General features: G+C 39.8%; 1 protein-coding gene across 9 annotated transcripts in view; it reads left to right on the forward strand.

The window, feature by feature from the left end:
• Positions 1-19,758, forward strand: part of USP34 (ubiquitin specific peptidase 34) — a 108,533-nt gene that overhangs the window by 41,412 nt on the left and 47,363 nt on the right. For 6 of the 9 annotated variants that reach the window (XM_027693237.1, XM_027693242.1, XM_027693240.1 and 3 more), the window contains exons 9-27: positions 4,959-5,040; positions 5,127-5,219; positions 7,168-7,293; positions 7,667-7,796; positions 8,403-8,438; positions 8,821-8,951; positions 9,982-10,598; positions 11,065-11,279; positions 12,905-13,020; positions 13,105-13,232; positions 14,224-14,313; positions 15,141-15,236; positions 16,141-16,223; positions 17,068-17,222; positions 17,807-17,920; positions 18,406-18,508; positions 18,649-18,808; positions 19,214-19,340; positions 19,431-19,578. In XM_027693237.1, the coding sequence (XP_027549038.1) occupies positions 4,959-5,040; positions 5,127-5,219; positions 7,168-7,293; positions 7,667-7,796; positions 8,403-8,438; positions 8,821-8,951; positions 9,982-10,598; positions 11,065-11,279; positions 12,905-13,020; positions 13,105-13,232; positions 14,224-14,313; positions 15,141-15,236; positions 16,141-16,223; positions 17,068-17,222; positions 17,807-17,920; positions 18,406-18,508; positions 18,649-18,808; positions 19,214-19,340; positions 19,431-19,578 (2,750 nt within the window). The remainder of the gene's footprint in view (positions 1-4,958; positions 5,041-5,126; positions 5,220-7,167; positions 7,294-7,666; positions 7,797-8,402; positions 8,439-8,820; positions 8,952-9,981; positions 10,599-11,064; positions 11,280-12,904; positions 13,021-13,104; positions 13,233-14,223; positions 14,314-15,140; positions 15,237-16,140; positions 16,224-17,067; positions 17,223-17,806; positions 17,921-18,405; positions 18,509-18,648; positions 18,809-19,213; positions 19,341-19,430; positions 19,579-19,758) is intronic. The other 3 variants (XM_027693238.1, XM_027693246.1, XM_027693245.1) reach the window with 1 other exon arrangement.

Below are 19,758 nucleotides of genomic sequence, written 5' to 3' on the forward strand. Positions count from 1 at the left end.
CTGTGGCAAATGTAAAAAAAAAAGTTACCAACGTGGAAAAAGAGAAGGGTGCTTAAATTCCCCTGCTGGAAGAGCAGATGTACTGATGCAGGAACATCAGAGTTATTTTAAAGCTGAAGGAAATTGTCAAATTCTCCTTTGGGATATTACTTTTCTTGGCAAGGGCATCTGTAAACAGCCTGTCATGTGAAAGGAATCCAGCAGGAACAGAAAACCTTCTTTTCCACTTGTGTAGTGTGTAAATTTTTTTTAAAAAATCAGGATTCCAGTCGTTCTGGGGTTTTACCTGAGAAGTGGGTTATAAATCAGTATCAAGTGTTCTGCTGCTCTTCTTCTGATACCTTTTGGAATCACTGATGTCTTCCAGCCAAAGAATCAGAAAAGACCAGTGCAGGAGGATGGGGAAAACATCTCACTTTTCCAGTTTGTTCAGCACAAAGCTTCCCTCTCATTCCAGACTCTGCTCATGAGAAATTTTTGGATGAAAAGGCACTCAGGGAGTTGGCAGTGACTGAATGAGCAGCGAAAGGAAAGCTTTTCATTCCTATTTTCTTGCCTTAGCAGAGAAAGGAAGTCTTAAGATTTATTTTGTACCTTTTCAGCCTCTGCAGATTTACCAAAGGAAGATGTTTTGCATTATGTCTGGCCCATCCCCATTGTATGTTTTGACTTTTCCAGACGCGTTTGGAACTGTCAACCTTTGGGATTTCTCCTTCTGTATCTTGATAAGGTGGGTTTGCGGGAGGTATCTTTTAAAAAAACAACAAAAAAAAAAAGAAAAAGCTTTCAGTTAGTCCAGCTCTTTCCTGTTGGTTGGAATTATCATCAGGATTTTTTAGCAGATATTTTTGCAGCAGTAGCTTCCCACCTTTCCTGCGTCGTCGGAAATTTTTCCCGTGGTAAGACAAGATAAAGCATCTTCTGTCTGGGAAAACGTAGAATTTCACAAATGGCACTTGAAAGCAGCAGAAAGCTCAGCAGAGGAGTCTTGCTTTCTACCTCTAGGTATTTGTGTGTCTTTTTAGATTTCATTTCCCTGCCTGTCTTCTCTGGGGTTGAGGGTTTGTGGTGACTGAGGATCCGTACGCTCCAGATGTGGGCAGTTCTCAGCGACTCAACATCACAATATCCCTCAGGGATGTCCTTTAAATTTAGCTGTTCCTGGCTCTTAAAGTAGAACCAAACTCTGCAATTTGAAGATGTGGAATCTGAAAGGGTTAAAAATAACAAGACTGAACAGAAGAGTCTTCAGGTCTTTGAATAAGTGATTCCTGAAGCTGTTTTGCTGATGTTCGTGATGGTGCCTTTCAGGAAGTGAAAGATTTTTTTTTTTGGTGCTATTTGGACCACAAGAGGAAAAAGTGTTGTTTTTTCCTTAACGAGGATGCTGCCAACTTCTGGAAATACCACGTGTAAAGAGATATTTTGTTTTGCTCCTCACTTGGCAGGCAACCAAGTGTTTGGGTTTCAGTTTTCGGGTTGAGATGACTTCCCACCTCATTTAAAAAACCTGATTACCCCCCACTTAAAGAGCTTCCTACAGAGAAATTTCAGGTGTCCAACATTCCTTCCACCTGTGAACAGAAAGATCTGGACTATTTCTTCTCCTTTCTTTCCCTCTCTTTCCTTATTTATCGAGATATTCAACTGCAAGTTTTGTGTTGCTTTTCCCCTTCACTGCAGTTTCTTACCTCATGTTAACTTGCTTTCTCAATTTTTGCCTAAGCTCACCAGCTGAGTTGTGGCAGCATCATTTAAACACCTCTTCCCTCTCTCTGTTCCCCATTTCAGGGATCTTTTCAGATTTACTCTGAAAAAAATTACAGTGATTTTTTTTTTCCCCTCAACTCAGTGGGCCCACACAGTAGTTTACCAAATATTCCAGATGATGTCAGAGTGGGGGTTTTGGAACCTGCAGAGCATCCAATAGGAAAATGTGGCTCAGAAATAAACCCACGTGCTTGCTGTGTGTTGGGAAGGTGCCTTCTGTATCCTCTTTGCACTTCTCATCCTGACTGGTTGAGATCAGGGCTTGTGTTGTTGTGTCGTAGATGCTCTTTCAGTGATTTTTTTGTCCAGAAATGTCGGTGTCCCTCCTTTGCAAGCTGCCAGTTTTGTTGCTCCACCTTTTCTTTGAAGGGTTTTACATCCTGGTTTTCAGTGAGGTTGTGGAATTGCTGCTGTGCTTCATCCAGCCCTGAGCTTCGTGGGGAATTGCCTTGGGAATTGGCTGGTTGAATAAATAAGGTTTTCTTTGAGGGGGTTTCTTTGCTGTGGGATTTGTTCCTGGATCTGGGTCATCATGTGGCTCCCAAGTATTGCACCACAGCCTTAGATTAAAGTGTTTTTGGGGACTTTAACCCAGTCCTCTTCAAGAGAGGCATTCTTTGAGCTACCAGGAAAATGCATAAACTGTAGTTTCCTTACGGATAATTTTATTTATAATAATGAACAAAATCCAAGCTCCAGTACTTGCCTTTTTTAAGTGCAGCTCCCAAACATCAGGTTAGATCACAAACTGCACAGCTCCCACTCTCTTCCTTGCAATCTCATGGAATACCTGAGGAAACTAATGTCAAAAGTGCTTGAATTTCATTTCTTGGAAGTAAACCAGTTATTTTTGACTGAATTACTAGTGAATTTACATTAAAAAATCCAGGGAGAAACTGAGTAAGGGTTGTGTAGATTTAGAGATTTAAAGACAATTAAACCAGAGTAGCTGCTACATTTAACTTTGCATTCTCTTCTCCTCCTCCCTCACCACAACACAGACCCACAGAGAGTATCAGGTTCTTTAGATGACTTTTCCTCTTGCTATCCAATTATTAAATCTGTGAAAAACAGCTAATCCATGTTACTCCCAGGGTGAATTTTCTTACTGCTAAGGTCTGTATGATTTGATATCTAATTTGTAAATCCTTCCTTGTAGTGCTCCTTTCATGTGAGAGGAAAAAGCACATCTATACTTTGATCATGAGGCATAAATTTCACTCTCACCGTTCCCTTCGATATGAAAGAGGAAAAACTTTTCAGGAAAACCTTTCCTGAAGTGGAAGTGTTTGGGAAATAGGTCAGACATCCTCCATTTGCACTGAATTTTTGGGGAATCCTTGAATCTGCTGTTGCAAATATATTCTCAAAATACTTAGTGCTGGTGCTGACCTGGTGATTTGAAAAGGTAGTGATTGGTGTGCCCTCAGCCAAACTTTCTGGGAGGAGCAATTCCTTCTGGGAAACACAAAGGCTTCATTCTGCCTTTCACAAGGATCCTCTTGTTTTTTGGCCCTCCTCAACAAATCCATATCAAATGAATGTTTCCTCTCCGAAATCTGAGATGCCCTTTTACCACAGTGGAGCTCCCCAGTAGGGTGAAGAGTTTTTTTTACTGCTGAGAATACATCCATTAAAAAAGCCATTCCTTCAGGAGAGTTATCCATTACTTTTCAGAAGAAAAATGTTGCACAATAGAGACAGAGAACTGTCATAGTAATTTAAAAAAAGGTGAAGGAACTCACTGTAGAAGATGACTGGATATAATCCTACTGACTCAGGTTTTGTTAGATGGAAATCCAAGCCCTGGGTGAGTCTGTGATGCTCCAGAGTTTGGTTTGGGGTGGGCACCTTTTGGGTTTGGTTTGGTTTTGAGGTGAGGCTCTGGGAAGTTTAAGGAGATGTTGGATTCATGGAACAGATCCAGCTTGTTTTTTCCATCCCTCTTTGGGCACATCCCCAGTGGGAGAACTAGTGGATTACTAAGCCACAAGTGATACCGTTGGCAAATTGTTATCCTTGCAAGCCAGTTATTACTTAAATAGCCAGAGGACATGATCCTTTTTGAACAATAAAGGAATATTTGATTCCCAGAGTTCTGGAATTAGAGTAGAAAAGGGTGTGGAGCAACAGGAACCTTGCTCCTTGAGTTCATCCAGAGGGATCAGCCAATTCAAAACAATTCCCCCTGAAGAGTGAATCCTGTTTGGAAAACCCACAAAGGCAATCTTGTTTTACCTCAGGAGTCTTATTTTCTTCATGTGGCTGATAAAGATTGGCAGTCCTGGATTTTAATAGTGACCATAAACGTGACACAGATTGCAATGGGAAAAATAACTCTTCCCAAAGTCCTGTAAGACACCCCCTCCCTCCCATCCCCTGCTCCCTGTGGAACAGAGAGCTGTTATTCCAGGGCCATTCCCACCAAAGGCTGAGCTTTAACTACTGTGATGTCCTTTAATTGCTTCTGGTGCCAAAATCTGGGTAAACAAACGCTTGCTTGAAAAGAAGGAATAAAAAAGAGCTTGTGCACCAGTTTGCAGACAGGGCAGTCCTTTCTGGAAGTTCAACTTTTGTTTTGGAAAACTCGGTTCCTTGTCCACTTCCAATGTTTGCTTATGTATTGGCAGTGGGGAAAATTCCCTGTTGTTATGGATGAAGCAAAATGAGAATTTTGAAGTACCTGTGTGTAAGTATGACCATGTAAATCAGAGGTTTTTTTAAAGCTGTATGAGTTGCTATTAATGTAAGAGAGTCTAAAAATATCTAAATGCTTTGCATTAAAAAATCATTTCTGTCACTCCCACTCCATGAAATTCTGGAATTTCATGATAAACTTGGATTATCAGAGTCAGATCTTACCTGTGAGGTCTTTGGAAGTGGTTGCAGGTGGTTGAGTATTAACTGATAAAATTAATAAAGTTGTTGCTGACGATCCAGAGGGGTGAGTGGGAAATGTTAATATTTGGCATTATAGTCTTCCAGCTAAAGAAAAAAATGCTGAATTAATTTGCTTCCTACTTGGAAAAATGACCATTGAACATGGTTTGTGTTCAGAAGGGGTTTTGTGCACTCACTCCCACTGCAGATATTCACTTACAGGTTGTGCTGTGCCAGGGAAGAGCACAGTGTAAATATTTATTCCAGGCAGATAATTTTCCGTGTTTCCACTCCTTTTTCATCTCTAGGTCCATTGCAAAAGAACTTGCAGACTGGTTGATCAGCAACAATGTAGTTGAGCACATTTTTGGACCAAATTTACATATTGAGGTTTGTATTAAATTACTGTTTTGAGTTGAAACGTGGAGGAGCCACTTCTTGTTCCAGTAAATCTTCAATATGTTCTCACTTTGCAGATCATCAAACAGTGCCAAGTGATTCTGAATTTTCTTGCAGCTGAAGGCAGACTTAGTACTCAGCATATAGACTGTATTTGGGCTGCAGCACAGGTATGTATAAACTTAAAAAAAAAAAAATAGAAAATGGCAAGTTGATTTTATTTTACATTCTTAAGGTCGAGTTTTTTTGCTTTTTCTTGGCTCTCTGAGTGTTTTGCTGACCAAAATTTCAAGTTAGGTAACTACCACAGTTACTGGGTTATTTATCAGAGGCGAAAATTCACCTTGGCTACTTTTATACAAGGAACAAAATGCAGTTGTGCAGCAAGGACACGGTGTTTTCATCAAGAATGGCGGTGAAGATTGTAGGGGAGTTGTAATATTTTTTACTATAGTGTTAAATTGCCTTTCTCTATTGGAGCTTCCATTTCTGTTACTCCTGGTGGGAACAATCAGGTGAAAATTGTGGCAGTGAAGTTTACAGCTGTGCTGCTGTTCAAATCTACAGAAGGCACTGAAATTTTATTTTTTTTCTTGCTAAACCTGGAAACTCTGCCAGGCTTTTTCCCTTCAGCAAGATTTATTTGTGTGCTGCTTTTCATGCTTTTTATTTTAGGTTGTGACATTTTTATTAAGGGGATTTGAGTACAACAGACATTTTGATTTTTTGAATATACTTTTATACGAGTTAGAATTTGAAGAGGGTTTTTTGTGTGTTCAATATTTCTTTGTAATTTCTTTCAATCAAATGCTACTGTACACACATTGTGAACCCTCTGCAGTCCACAGTCATTATTAGAACATGCAGGTGGAATGTTAATAAATGCTCATTAGGGCAGCACTTGCTCTAATAGGCTCCAACAATCCTTTGTATCAGAGTAATTAATAATTACTTATTTCACTTGTACTTTTAAAGCAGTATATTACCTTCCCTGTTGTTTTCACACTGGGTTAGACCTCTGAATTTTTAGTAGATTTGATACCACTTGAAGAATAATATAATTACCCAAATTCAATAATTCTTTTACACTTCACGTTTTGACAGACTGATGTTTTGAAATTATATCTGTGATTTCAAAATTAAATGTACCCTGATTGCTTCCTGTCAAAGGTTTAACCCTCTAATGTTGTTTAGAAGGCAGACTCCTCTAGACTTAAAGAATAGAAGGCCTTAAAGGTGTATTTTCCACTTTTTAGACTAACTTTTGGACAAAGATTTATCTTCCTCAGTTGAAACACTTAAGATGTTCAAATGCATCCTTGTGTAGAACCCCCCATGAGTTCACATCCTGTGAAAGATGCCCAGCACCCCATAAATTGCTGACATGGATATTTTTAATGCCAGGAAGGTGCAAAAGACAACAAATAATTTTTAGAAAAACCCTTTTGAGGTGCCTTTTGGTGTGATAACCAACATTAAGAATTCCTTCTAGAAGCTTCTTGTAACCATTATTTCCTTTTTTGAATACAAACATTAAAAAAAATCCCCTTCTAAGTGACTCTGAAGAGCAGCATTTAACCAGAGGAAACATGTAGGAGCACTGTCACTTTAATGTGTAAATGGAGGAGCTGGCTAAACACATTGTCATATTTTTTGACATCCATTGCTGGAAAGACAAAAGAATTATTTATAATCCTCACACAGTTCTCACAGTCTGTTCTCTGAGTGTCACATTGGCCTCTAATGCCTTATCTGTATTTACCACCCCTAATAAGGTAATTGCAAATAATGTTTTCCCTCAGGATTTAGCATATAAACTTCATATTTTAGAAGTTGAGTTTTAAGTTGTATTTAAGTTAAATCCAAAATAAACTTCCAGTTCTTCTTTTCACCAAATCCTTAGAGTTAAGATACTGTTACATTTGATTTCACTAAACTTTACGGGGTCAAAATTAGCTTAGTCCAAATTGCAAACCTGATGGAGTTTGGAATTTTTTGGATGAATGCTTCCTGAGAACTTGTGCAAAGGTGTTTAATCGCTGCACTTTTGCCAATATTTGATTTTTTTTGTGTGTTTGTTTTGCTGTTCCTGTTACCTTCTCTGTTTGTACCTTGTAGCTGAAGCACTGCAGTCGTTACATCCACGACTTGTTTCCTTCTTTGATCAAAAACTTGGACCCTGTCCCACTCAGACACCTCCTGAACCTTGTCTCAACTCTTCATCCCAGTGCCCACACTGAACAGGTAAAGGCAAGGCCACCAAAATCACTGTCATGAGAAAAGCAGTAATGTTAAACAACCATTATGGATTTGCCTCCCTGAAGAAATGCAGGAAAAGGAATATTCACTAATGCAGAAACTGTATGAGTAAAGTTGTCATGTTTCTTCCAGCCTTTTCTGGCTTTGGAATTATAATTTTTAGAGATTTTTTAAACATCCATGACCACTGGTGGAAGGTTTTCACTTCTGTCTGCGGTTCAGAAGTGTTTCACACAACATCATGTCGTTCATTTGTTTATTTGGACGGGTTTATTTTGCTGTCTAGAAAGATTAACGGGGGATCTTTGTATCCCAAACCCTCCTGCTTAATGACACCTTTCCCTGGTTTTGTTTCCAGACCTTGTATTTGGCATCCATGCTGATCAAAGCCCTGTGGAATAATGCCCTGGCAGCCAAGGCTCAGCTGTCAAAACAAAGCTCCTTTGCATCTTTACTGAGCACCAACCTGCCCATGGGAAACAAAAAAGGTTCGTGGTTTTCCAGCAGATCTGGGAATTCAATTGTGAATTTCTGTAGGCTCCTTGTTGACTTTGGACAAAAAGCAGGTATAGAATTTTTTTCCTTTAAGAATTTTTTTAAAAAGGGTCATGCTGGCATATTTTTCAAGCAGAAATGGAGGATATAGATGAAAGCATTAAAACTTGGTGAGTGCACTTGGAAAGCTTTCCATTTCAGATCCCTTCTGGTTGTATTGCTAAAGTAGCTATTTTTCTTTAAAAGGTAGTATTTTCTTCTGAAGTAGTATTTTTCTTTTTTCTTAATGCAGAAGATGGTCCATAACTCATCAGTTAACTATTCTTGTTCCACTGCACATCTGTAACTAGCCACACATAATCTTACAAAAGCTTATCTCCTTCTTTCCTGGTTTTTGGTATTACCTGCTATTTCTGGTTTGGTTATTTTTTACTTGGCTGTGTATTTCCACACAGTCATTACTGAAGGAGCTGAGAAGCCACTTTACAGTAGTTTCCCTCTCTTTTCCTGCTGCTGATTTTTATGAATCATGGACAACTATATGCTGACAAAAAGGTTTTTAGTCACTTGTTTTTCCATCCTGCTTTTTTTCCCTTCAGAAGAAGAGGAGCTCAGAAGAGCAGCCCCTTCACCTTGTAAGTATAGTTTTAAAAATACACAGTGTGATTCTTTTGATGCAATACTGCTTTTCTACAGCTGTTTAATTTGAATAGAACAACTAGTAAAAATTTGAAGTTATGCTTTTATAAAAAGTCAAATGACAATTATATTTTGTGTAGAATGTAGGAAATCTGTATAACTTTTATACACTGGTAAGAAGAGACATCAGTAATCAAACTTTGTATTAAAATGCTCAGTGTCCTAAAACAAATTTCTAGTGTTTAGGTGCATGGATTGTTTGAGTTATATCCCTGTTTGCTGGCAGAATGCTCAACCTTTGAGGCAGATTTAGGGAATGCTGTTACATTCCAGTTAATATCCATCACGAGGTAACTGGGAAATGTGGTTTTGAACCAGGGTCACCAGCAGCAAGCCCTCAGAGCAGTGACAACAGTGACACCCACCAGAGTGGAGGCAGCGACATCGAGATGGAGGAGCAGCTCATTAACAGAACCAAACATGTCCAGCAGCGGCTTTCGGATACTGAGGTGACAGTGGGAATCCTAGCCTGGGAATTTGGGTGCTGACCTGCCTGTTGTCAGCTATGGAAATGATTTTTTTAGCTGTAGTTGTTTCAAAATCACCTCAGACAAAGGTATTCCTGCATTTAAATTGTATTTCAGTTGGAATAATCCCTTAGCGAGGGATTGCAGGACACTGTTTCTCTGTCACGCTGTGACAAAGCTGGCACAGATCCCCTGTTACGAGTCAGATAATGCGAAAAAAAAGTTATTAAATCTGAATCTTGCTCAGAGCATTTTGTTATTGGCGGCCAAAGTGAGAAAGAATGAATGAAAACTTGTAGATTTGACACGTTTCCTCATAAAGGAAGAATGGTGTCGGAATGATGTTCATTATGTTCATTATCAGGAACAGTGTGGCCAACAGGTCCAAGGAAGTGATTCTTCCCCTGGACTCAGCGCTGGTGAGGCCACACCTCAAGTGCTGTGTCCAGTTCTGGGCCCCTCAGTTCAGGAAGGACATGGAGGGGCTGGAGCAGGTGCAGAGGAGAGCAACGAGGCTGGGGAAGGGACTGGAGCACAAGTGCTGTGAGGAGAGGCTGAGGGAGCTGGGGGTGTTCAGCCTGGAGAAGAGGAGGCTCAGGGGAGACCTCATCACTCTACAACTCCCTGACAGGAGGTTGTAGCGAGGTGGGGGTTGGTCTCTTTTCCCAGGCAACCATCAGCAAGACAAGAGGGCTCGGTCTTAAGCTGTGCCAGGGGAGGTTTAGGTTAAATATTAGAAAGAATTTCTTTGCAGAGAGGGTGATCAGCCATTGGAATGGGCTGCCCAGGGAAGTGGTGGATTCTCCATCCCTGGAGGTTTTTAAGAAGAGACTGGATGTGGCATCAGTGCCATGGTCTAGCAACCACAGCAGTAGTGGATCAAGGGTTGGACTTGATGATCTTGGAGGTCCCTTCCAACCCAGCTGATTCTATGATTCTATATTCTATGTATTTCCAGTAGTGGTTTGTTTTTCCACCAATCTTTAAAAAAAAAAATCTAAAATAATTCCAGGAATCCATGCAAGGGAGCTCTGATGAGACAGCCAACAGTGGGGAGGATGGCAGCAGCGGACCTGGCAGCAGCAGCGGCCACAGCGACGGCTCCAGCAACGAGGCCAACTCCAGCCACGCCAGCCAGTCCGCCGGGAGCCCCGGCAGCGAGGTGCAGTCCGAGGACATTGCGGATATCGAGGCCCTCAAAGAGGAGGACGACGAAGAGGAGGAAGATCGGAGTCACAACCCCCAGAAAAGCAGCAGGAGCACGGATCTCCGGAGCAGGAAACTGGAATCCCAGGCGGGCATTTGTCTGGGAGACACGCAGGGGGCGGCGGAGAGGAGCGGAGCCAACAGCGGGGCGGGGAAGGAGCACGTGTTCAACGCGGACGCGGTGCCGCCTGTGGACAATCGCATCCGGATGCTCGACGCCTGTTCCCACGCTGAGGATGCAGAGCATGACATGGCAGGGGAAATGAGCACTGCCCACATCTCCCAGGGCTCTCAGGATTCCTGTATCACTCACACAGGGGACTTCCTGGGGGAAACCATCGGAAACGAGTTGTTCAACTGTCGGCAGTTCATCGGGCCCCAGCACCACCACCACCATCACCACCACCACCACCACCACGATGGGTAGGGAGCTCGGCATTTCTACTTGATTCCTTACATTAAATTGAACTCCAGAAATTAAAGTGGTAGCAAAATATCCCATCTGGGCAGAAATTTTGCATGAGCGTTTTGCTGGAGCTCAGGATAATTCTGTCTTGCAGAGATGATGGTTACTGCAGGTAGTTACACAGTAATCTGACTTGGTAACATCTGATGAAAGCTTTCTGTGAAGTTTTGGTATGAAATTAATAAGACAACACTTAAAAAATGTTAAAATAGTTGTAAATGCTGTATTTAGTTAATATTGAAACAATCAGGCTAGTGAGGCCTTCAGTTTGTCTATAATGTTTTTTCTGAACCCTGTGAAGGTCTGCTGTTCAAACAGATGATTCATTCTGAGTTTAGCTTGAGGGAGATGTCTCCTCACTCGTAGTTGGCTATAAACAACTTCCTCCTTGATATTGTCCCTTCTGATATCCTTCTTTTCCAGGCATATGGTTGATGATATGCTCAGTGCAGATGATGTCAGCTGTAGTAGCTCTCAAGTCAGTGCAAAATCCGAGAAAAACATGGCAGATTTTGATGGGGAAGAGTCTGGCTGTGAGGAAGAGCTTGTACAGATTAATTCCCACGCTGAGCTCACGTCTCATCTTCAGCAGCACCTCCCTAACCTGGCCTCCATCTATCATGAACATCTTAGTCAAGGTAAGAGTCATCGAAGGGAAACTGAAAAACATTGTTTTATAACTTTGAATTAGTCTCCTATAATTAAAGTAATCAAATTATTTTAACCATTTATCTGTATTTGTCCAAAGAAACCGTGATGACTGCTGAGAACTTAATCTCCAAGAGATTAATTTTTGTATATTTAGCTGTGTTTATCTTTTAAAATCTCCCCTCCCCAATTTTTACTGCAGCTTCTAATGTTAAAACAACTAAGAACCTAGTAAATGTTTCTTTTAATGAGTTATTAAAGTATAAAGAAAGGGGCTGCTGAAATGCAAGATTTTATTTTATTTTCCTCTCTTCACTTGTTCTGGTTGGTGGATTTTACTGTGGCTCAATACATTTGTCATCATAAATTAACCCATAAATGAATTAACCATAATGGGCTCTAGAGAAGATAATTCTGGGAAAAGAAGTTAAAATATAACTTGATATCTTCAAGAGTTTGCTGTAAAGGGCTTTTTATGCTCTTTCATCCTACACTGCCAAATCTTCTAGTTTACTTCTGGGTGCAATTTAAGCTGCTGCTAAAACACTTCTCGAGAATTATATCATTTTTCCATATGCTTTATTTTCTCTTTATCCTCTTTTTAAACATAATGGTGAAGGTTTGATGTTTTTCTTCACCAACCTGGTAAAACCAAGTTTGCTGTTGTCCAACAGACAGTAAACTCAATGCTATTTATATATTTTCCTGAAACAGTTGAGTAAGAGATCCCTTCTAATGATAATTTCAGCCTGACATTAAAACTTCGGATGTTTTTCTCCACTGCAGAGTTGAATAAACTACTAAAACTGTAAATCTATAAATCAGTGTATTTTTTCAGGTTTTTTTTCATAGATATTACTAATCTTACTGATGCTCATACATTTTATGTTTGAGCATCAGGCCTTCAGTGCAGATTGTTTTTGACACCCCTGTTTTGCACGTGCAAACAATCACAGTGCTCTGCACAGTTTAAATTAGCTACTTGACTTTGCTACCTGAAAATAGTATCAAATAGTAGAGAAATGAATGATGCCAGCTGTGAAAAATCTGTCAGTGTTTATGAAAACCTGATGAGTTTCTAAAATCCTACACTTTGATATCCACCATGTATAAAAATGGGGTTGATTTTTCCTTTGATATCCACCATACATAAAAAGGGCTTTTGTTTTTCCTGGTTTTTAGGAGGAGGTTTTTCAGATAGAGGAAATCATGTAGTATGAGGGGAATTTATTGAAATGAGCTCATTTCTTGCTTTCCAACCATGATGGTGGTGCAGATCACTCCCTTTGGACCACAGCACTACAGAAAGGCTTAAAAAAATAATTGAATTACAGTATGAATTAAATTAAAAAGCAATTGTATTCGCAGTTCTTCAGTGCTGGTTTTATTGCACTTTGCCATTAGCCAAAAGCAGTGTAAATATTGGCCTAACTGCCCTGTTGGCTTCTTGTATGGCCTTTTAAGAACCTATATGTGAAAAAAGGCTTCAATTACAACGTTGCTGCACTTTGAAATAGCCAAGTTAACAAATAAAGTGTGTTGTTTGTATGGGCACTCAGGGAATAATGTTCAGTTTAGATGGTTCCTTCAATAATATTCTTTTCATTTTGTTCAGGACCAGCAGTTCATAAACATCAATATAACAGCAATGCAGTGACTGACATTAATCTGGATAACGTTTGTAAGAAAGGAAATACCCTTTTATGGGATCTGGTCCAGGATGAAGATGCAGTAAGTTCAATACCAGAAAATCCCATTTTTTAAAAAGAAAATAAATCTCTGGTATTCACTGGCCTTTCTTTCTCCTCGCTGTAGATTCATCTCTCTGAAGGGTTAATAAATGAAGCAGAGAAGCTGCTCTGTTCCTTAGTGTGCTGGTTCACTGACAGGCAGATCCGAATGAGGTTCATTGAAGGCTGCTTAGAAAATTTAGCAAACAACAGGTAACTTAAATCATAAATTATCTGCTTTGACGTGTACCTACTTTTGTGACATATCAGAAATTCAAGTTGGCTCTGTGGTTATTTCACTTTACATGAAGACAAAAGCAGCAGAAGAAAAATAGTTTCCAAAGTGTGTTATGGATGTTTCTAATATTCCATTTTTCTGTTCCCTGGGTGTCCTGAGTTTCTCACCTTGTTGCATTTGTCTGTTCTTCCTTCTGGGAATCACCTGCAGTGTTAGGTTGTTACCTGTTGCTGAGAACTGTGTTTGTGTGATGAGTTCCAAGCACACTGAGATCCTGATTTCAGCTGTGTGTCCAAGGTGTTACAAGTGAAGAATTTGAAGTGTCTGTAGCTCAGATTCAGAAAACTACTTGGTAGATTCCACAAGCACAGGAAGGAGATGGTCCTGTTGGAGCAAGTCCAGAGGAGGCCACTGAGGATCAGAGGGATGGAGCAGCTCTGCTGGGAGGAAAGGCTGAGAGAATTGGGAGCTTGGAAAAGGGAAGGCTTTGGGGTGACCCAACTGTGGCCTTCCAGTACCTGAAGGGAGCCTGCAAGAATGATGGAGAGACACTATTTACAAGGGCCTGGAGTGACAGGACAAGGGGGAATGGCTTCAAACTGAGAGAGAGTAGGGTTAGATTAGATATTAGAAGAACATTCTTCCCTGTGAGGGTGGTGAGGCCCTGGCACAGGTTGCCCAGAGAAGCTCTGGCTGCCCCATCCCTGGAAGTGTCCAAGTTAAGGTTGGATGGGGCTTGGAGCAACGTGGTCTAGTGGAAAGCATCCCTGCCCATGGTAGGGGGTTGGAACTGACTGGTCTTTAAGTTCCCTTCCAACCCAAGCCAGTGAATGATTCTGTAGTTTACAGTCCTTTCAGGCAGCCTGTTTGGTCCTCAGACCTGAGCTTCTCAAACTAATTTTTCGGTTGATTATTTCACTTTTGTAACAATGATGTAGTGTCATCATTTCTCTCTTTCTCCTTCAGATCAGTAGTAGTTTCACTTCGTCTCCTTCCAAAGCTCTTTGGTACTTTTCAACAATTTGGGAGCAGCTACGACACCCATTGGATCACAATGTAAGTAGTGATGGCATTTAGGGGACTGCAAGACTTGTCCCTTCAGTGTGGTCCAAACATTGCTAACCTGAGGTTATCACCTCACTGCTGTCTGACCTGCTTTTTCTCATCACTGAGGCCCAGATTTCTTCTTAATACAACTTATTTCTTTATAGTACAACTAGTGTTGTAACTGAGGTGGAGACTGATTTATATTTAAAAAAGAACCCAACCTTTAAATCCCAGAGGACTTGCAGGAAGTACTAGAAAACCACCAGTAACACTTTGTAAAAGGTATTAATAACTTGATGTCCCATCGTTCTGTTCCGAGTGTGTCTCAAATGCTTCTCACGAATCAAAAATTTTGTTTATAAGAAAAACCTTTGACATTTGGAGGTACATAGCACAACATTCTTGACTAGAACAAGCTGTAACTGGCTGGTCTAACTGTAGAGAGTGGACTGATGGAACTTCTGGCAAAGATGACAGTGATTATCAGCAATTTTTCTTGGCCTTTTTGACATGACATTTAAATACACACCCAGTTCTGAGTTTTGGCTTAGACTTTTTCTCAATTAGGGCCTTTAAGAACAGTTTTCATAGCCTCAAAAGGGAATGTTCTGTCAGTCCCATGCCTGAAAATAACAACATTAGGAAACCTTATGGATTGCAGGGAAGAAGAGAGGACTGTACTGGAAAATACTCCTGAGTTCGTGGTAGATGGAAAACGAAATGTTTACTTTGGGTTTATGTGTGTGCCATTTTCTTATAATAGCTGTGTGCTTTCTGTGGCTCTTGTGATGTTTTTAAGCAAACCATAATTCTTTCTGCCCTTTCAATTGACACAGGTGGGCAGAAAAGGAACTGAATATGATGAAACTTTTCTTTGATAACTTGGTACACTACATTCAGGCAGTGAGGGAAGGGCGGCACAAACACGCACTGTAAGTACAAACTGACTTCAAGGGTTTAATATGTTATGCTTTTAAACATTTCTGCTCAGTTGTGTTGCTTCTGATGTCTTTTTATAAGTAAATACTTTCTATAGAGACATTGCATGCTTAGGGAGACAAAGATCTGTAAAAACAGTAATATTGTAAATACTCCTTTTCCTTAAAAAAAACCCCAGTAACTCTCATGTAATTTTTGTTAAACATCATGTTGCACACTTGTGTACAAATAAAACGTGAAGGTTTAGATATTCAAATCAATTTAAAGTGATTTCATGTCAAGTATTTTAGTGTTCAACCTGTTATTAACCTTTGCATTATTATTTTCTGTTTAACAGTCACCTGTACTTTCTTATCTGTGGGATTTAAATTAGGTGTATATAAACAGACAATACAATTTGTAGCTCCCCAATCCCAGAGGAATAGACTGCTCGTGTTTTGACAGATGTCAAAGTCAATATGGGCATCCACATTTGAAAAATGTTGCTATTTATGGGTCCAATTTGACTTCATCATCCCCCTTTATATTAGACATTGCTCTGGTGAGGAATTACTTAGAAAGCTGTTGCAAAGTGGGTTGAATTGCTTTAAATTCCGGCAAAATTATACATTGTTCTGCTCCTTTGACCATATAAATAGAAATACAGTTGGGAAAATATTTTTATGAAGAATATGTGACAACTGGAATCAGAAATACAGTGTAGAAATATTTGCATTTTACGAGTTAGGGAAAAATAATGTAGATCCTGCAAGATGACAAAACGATGCACTTTAGGAGTTCAGAAAGAAACTTAAAAGAAACATTTATGTTTCTAAGAGGCACATGTATGAGTGGGGAAAAAAGTTATGGCAATAAACCATTAAATCAACTTTGATTTTTGTCCAAATTTCCATTTAGGTACAGCCACAGCGCAGAGGTTCAGGTTCGTCTCCAGTTCCTGACGTGTGTGTTTTCAACTCTGGGATCACCAGATCATTTCCGTGAGTATTTGGGGTTACTTTACCTCAGAAACACCTGATAGTGAGGCAAAAATAGTTCTTAATAATCAATTATGTGTTATTTTAAACATACAGTTTAAAATAATCTCTGATACTGTCTCGAAAGAAATAAGATTTTTTTTGTGAAACCACAGTGGAATTCAGGTTCTTTTGCAGTTCTGAGAGAAGAAATTTTCATGTTCTCTGTGCTTCAGTTTTTCTAAATATTAATATTTTAGTAATAACTAAATGAAGATAATATATTGTGGTTTTATGGGCTTTAGTTCCTGGCCATAATGTTCCCAGAGATCTCCTCCTTGGACTACTGCATTCCAAGAAGGAATAATGCTTTATATTTTAATACTATCAGAAATTGGTTTACACCTTTTAGAGTTGAAGTTTACAAGAGAATTTTTTGGGATATTCTCATTGTAGATAGTCAAAATGTGCATCCACTGCATGACTTGTCCCTCTGGTGATTAAAGTACAAGAAGGAATATCTGTAGCCAAAAGAAAAGAAATTGTGGCTATTTGATCAACAAGAGCAAACGTGGGGTGACAATTCTTTTTAAAGTAGCTTGTTCAGATCACAAAGAAAAGAAACCTACTGTTCTCTTGAAAGGAGAAGCAATGAAATAGTTACAGAAATCCTGTTTTCAGCCCGGTCCCAATACCCAGCTCAGAGTTGGGGTGTGGATGTGAACTGCGTCACAACCTGGTGCTTGGTGTGAGATCCCAGCTCACATTGTCCTGATAAAAACTGTTCTGATTTTTCTGTGTTTTGTGGGAATCTTTGGTGTTGTTTGATGTGATAAAGGAGTAGTTACAAACACTTCCCTGCTTGCAGGGTTGAGTTTAGAACAAGTGGACATCCTGTGGCACTGCTTGGTGGAAGATTCGGAATGTTACGATGACGCACTACACTGGTTCTTGAACCAAGTCCGGAGTAAAGACCAGCACGCCATGGGGATGGAGACTTACAAGCATCTTTTTTTGGAAAAGGTATGTAGGGAGTTCATTGCAACCTTACAATTCCAGTAAAAGTGTTTCATTCCACGTCAAAACTATTTAATGTATTTAAAGTTGTTTCTATGCCTCTCTTTTTGGGAGGGGCCTATGAATCTCACCAGTACAGCCACTGAGGACACAAACATGCAGCACTAGAGCTTTTTGCAGGGGGGCCCATCCATCCTTTTCAGGAGGTGACATTGCAAAATGGATGAATCGTGCAATAATTAATGTAGTCTGGTTCTTTTTCAAGGTTACACAGGCTGTTTCTGGTTTTGGATGTGTATGAGTCACGTCATGTATTTTAACAAATTATCCTGCTTTGATAAGTTAAGCAGCTAATGTTAAAATAATTTTTCCTCTAGTTACAGTTCAAATCAGCAGTGAAGAGCTTGTTTAAGCCAATTATGGTTGATTTTTTTGCATTGTATCTAAACTTCAGAGTATGATCTTCTGCAAGAATAAATTCTGATTGATCCGTGTTCCAATAACAACAGTGTTTTCCTGTGCTAATGAAATAAATACCACTCCCATCACTGAATTTCTTTTCCATACTAAAATCCCTTCATTTTCTTTAGATGCCACAACTAAAGCCTGAAACTATAAGTATGACTGGCCTCAACCTCTTCCAGCATCTGTGTAACTTGGCTCGGTTGGCTACGAGTGCCTACGATGGGGGCTCAAACTCTGAGGTGAGACTGGATCTGACATTCCATTAGTCATGTTTAATTCTGACTAGAAATCTGTTGTAAAATATGTCTCAGTTTGTCTGATGTGATCTGCAAGTTTTTCTGCTGTAGCTTTTTATGCAGAGAAACTGTCTCAGAAATAAAATACAAAATACTTTGCTCCGAAGCGATTTGAGGCAATTTTTTTTCTTGCAGTGAACACCAAGTTATAGTTGTGGTTTTAAGGCTTCATTTAAAAGTATTGCAGTTTCTCAAAAATGAAAGTTCACTGTTTGGAATTTTAACCAGTTCTCTTCATGCTTCAAACTTAGAAAATGTTTCTGTGAAACTTGGGATTTTATAGTAATTGATGTGTGCAGAGGAAAAACTGAGATATTCTTAGTAAATGAGTCGAGAGGCAAATAAAATGTCTCAGATGAGAAAAGCATCACTCCCAGTAAAATAATGAGGCAATGTTTTGCTTCTGTGTCTGTTTTCTTTTGTCAAAGCAGTTGTGTGGCATGGACCAGTTCTGGGGCATTGCTCTGAGGGCCCAGTCTGGGGATGTCAGCAGAGCAGCCATTCAGTACATCAACTCTTATTATATCAACGGTAGGAATTCTCAGTCTCACTTCTATTTTCTGTTTCAAATGTTATAACAAATATCTGCCTTTATCCTCTTTTTATCCTCAGTATTAAAATGTGTAGTCCCAAAATTGTGTCTATAAATTTACTTTAAATTGATCTCCTAGGTAAAACTGGTCTGGAGAAGGAACAGGAATTCATTAGCAAGTGTATGGAGAGTCTGATGATTGCTTCGAGTAACCTGGAGCAAGACCCTCATTCCAGTCTGACCATTATTGAAAGAGGGCTCTTAATGCTGAAGACACACCTGGAGGCTTTTAGGAGGAGGTAAAAAGCTCTGTTGATACATTTGGATGCAGAATTTATTTCTGTTCTTCTTACCATAATGATGAATGAGTGATGAGTTGTTACTGATGTAAAGAATAGTTTCTTTGTGTAAAGACATAGTGGATAATTGTAAAAGGTGTAATATAGAAGGTTCAAATAGTTACCAGAGTTGTCTTGTGTAAATGTGTGGCTGTGGTTCATGTTTCCCTATCCCTCACCAAAGAAACTTCTTTAAAGTTATTTTAGTTTTATTTGAAAAGTAATGAAAATGTCAGTAACTTCCTCTTATTCCGAAGAAAAAACCCAAACAAGGTGCAAGTTTCATCTCTCCTCTCATTGTTTATCAAACAATTGTGTTAAATAGGTGTGACAAAACTACTTTTTCCATGTTTTTCCCTGTTTAAGGTTTGCATATCACCTGAGGCAGTGGCAGATTGAAGGCACTGGGATCAGCAGTCACCTGAAAGCCCTGAGTGACAAACAGTCCCTCCCTCTGAGAATTGTGTGTCAGCCAGCGGGGCTTCCCGACAAGGTGAGGGAAAGCCCTTTTTCCATCCTACCCTCTTAAACTTGGGGAGTTCCCTCGTGCACTTGGGAAAATAAACCAAATGTTCTCTTCTAGATGACAATAGAAATGTATCCCAGTGATCAGGTGGCTGATCTGAGAGCTGAGGTGACACACTGGTATGAAAACCTGCAGAAGGAGCAGATCAATCAGCAGGCTCAGCTCCAGGAATTCGGCCAAAGCTCCCGCAAAGGGGAATTCCCTGGTAAGCTGGAGACTCCTACCTGGAGATTTTGCCCTTGCAAGAACTTAAATGTGGTCTTTTTCTCCCCCAGACATCCTAAATAAGGCAGAATTAGGATTTATTTTTCTCTGCAGTTCTGGTTAGCATCACCCTCGCTTCTGATTTATAGTGTTGTTTCTTAAGCACTCCCTTTTATTTGAA

Source organism: Neopelma chrysocephalum, unplaced genomic scaffold (assembly GCF_003984885.1).
Source record: "Neopelma chrysocephalum unplaced genomic scaffold, ASM398488v2 Primary Assembly neopelma1_91, whole genome shotgun sequence".
In the NCBI taxonomy this organism is placed as follows: domain Eukaryota; kingdom Metazoa; phylum Chordata; class Aves; order Passeriformes; family Pipridae; genus Neopelma; species Neopelma chrysocephalum.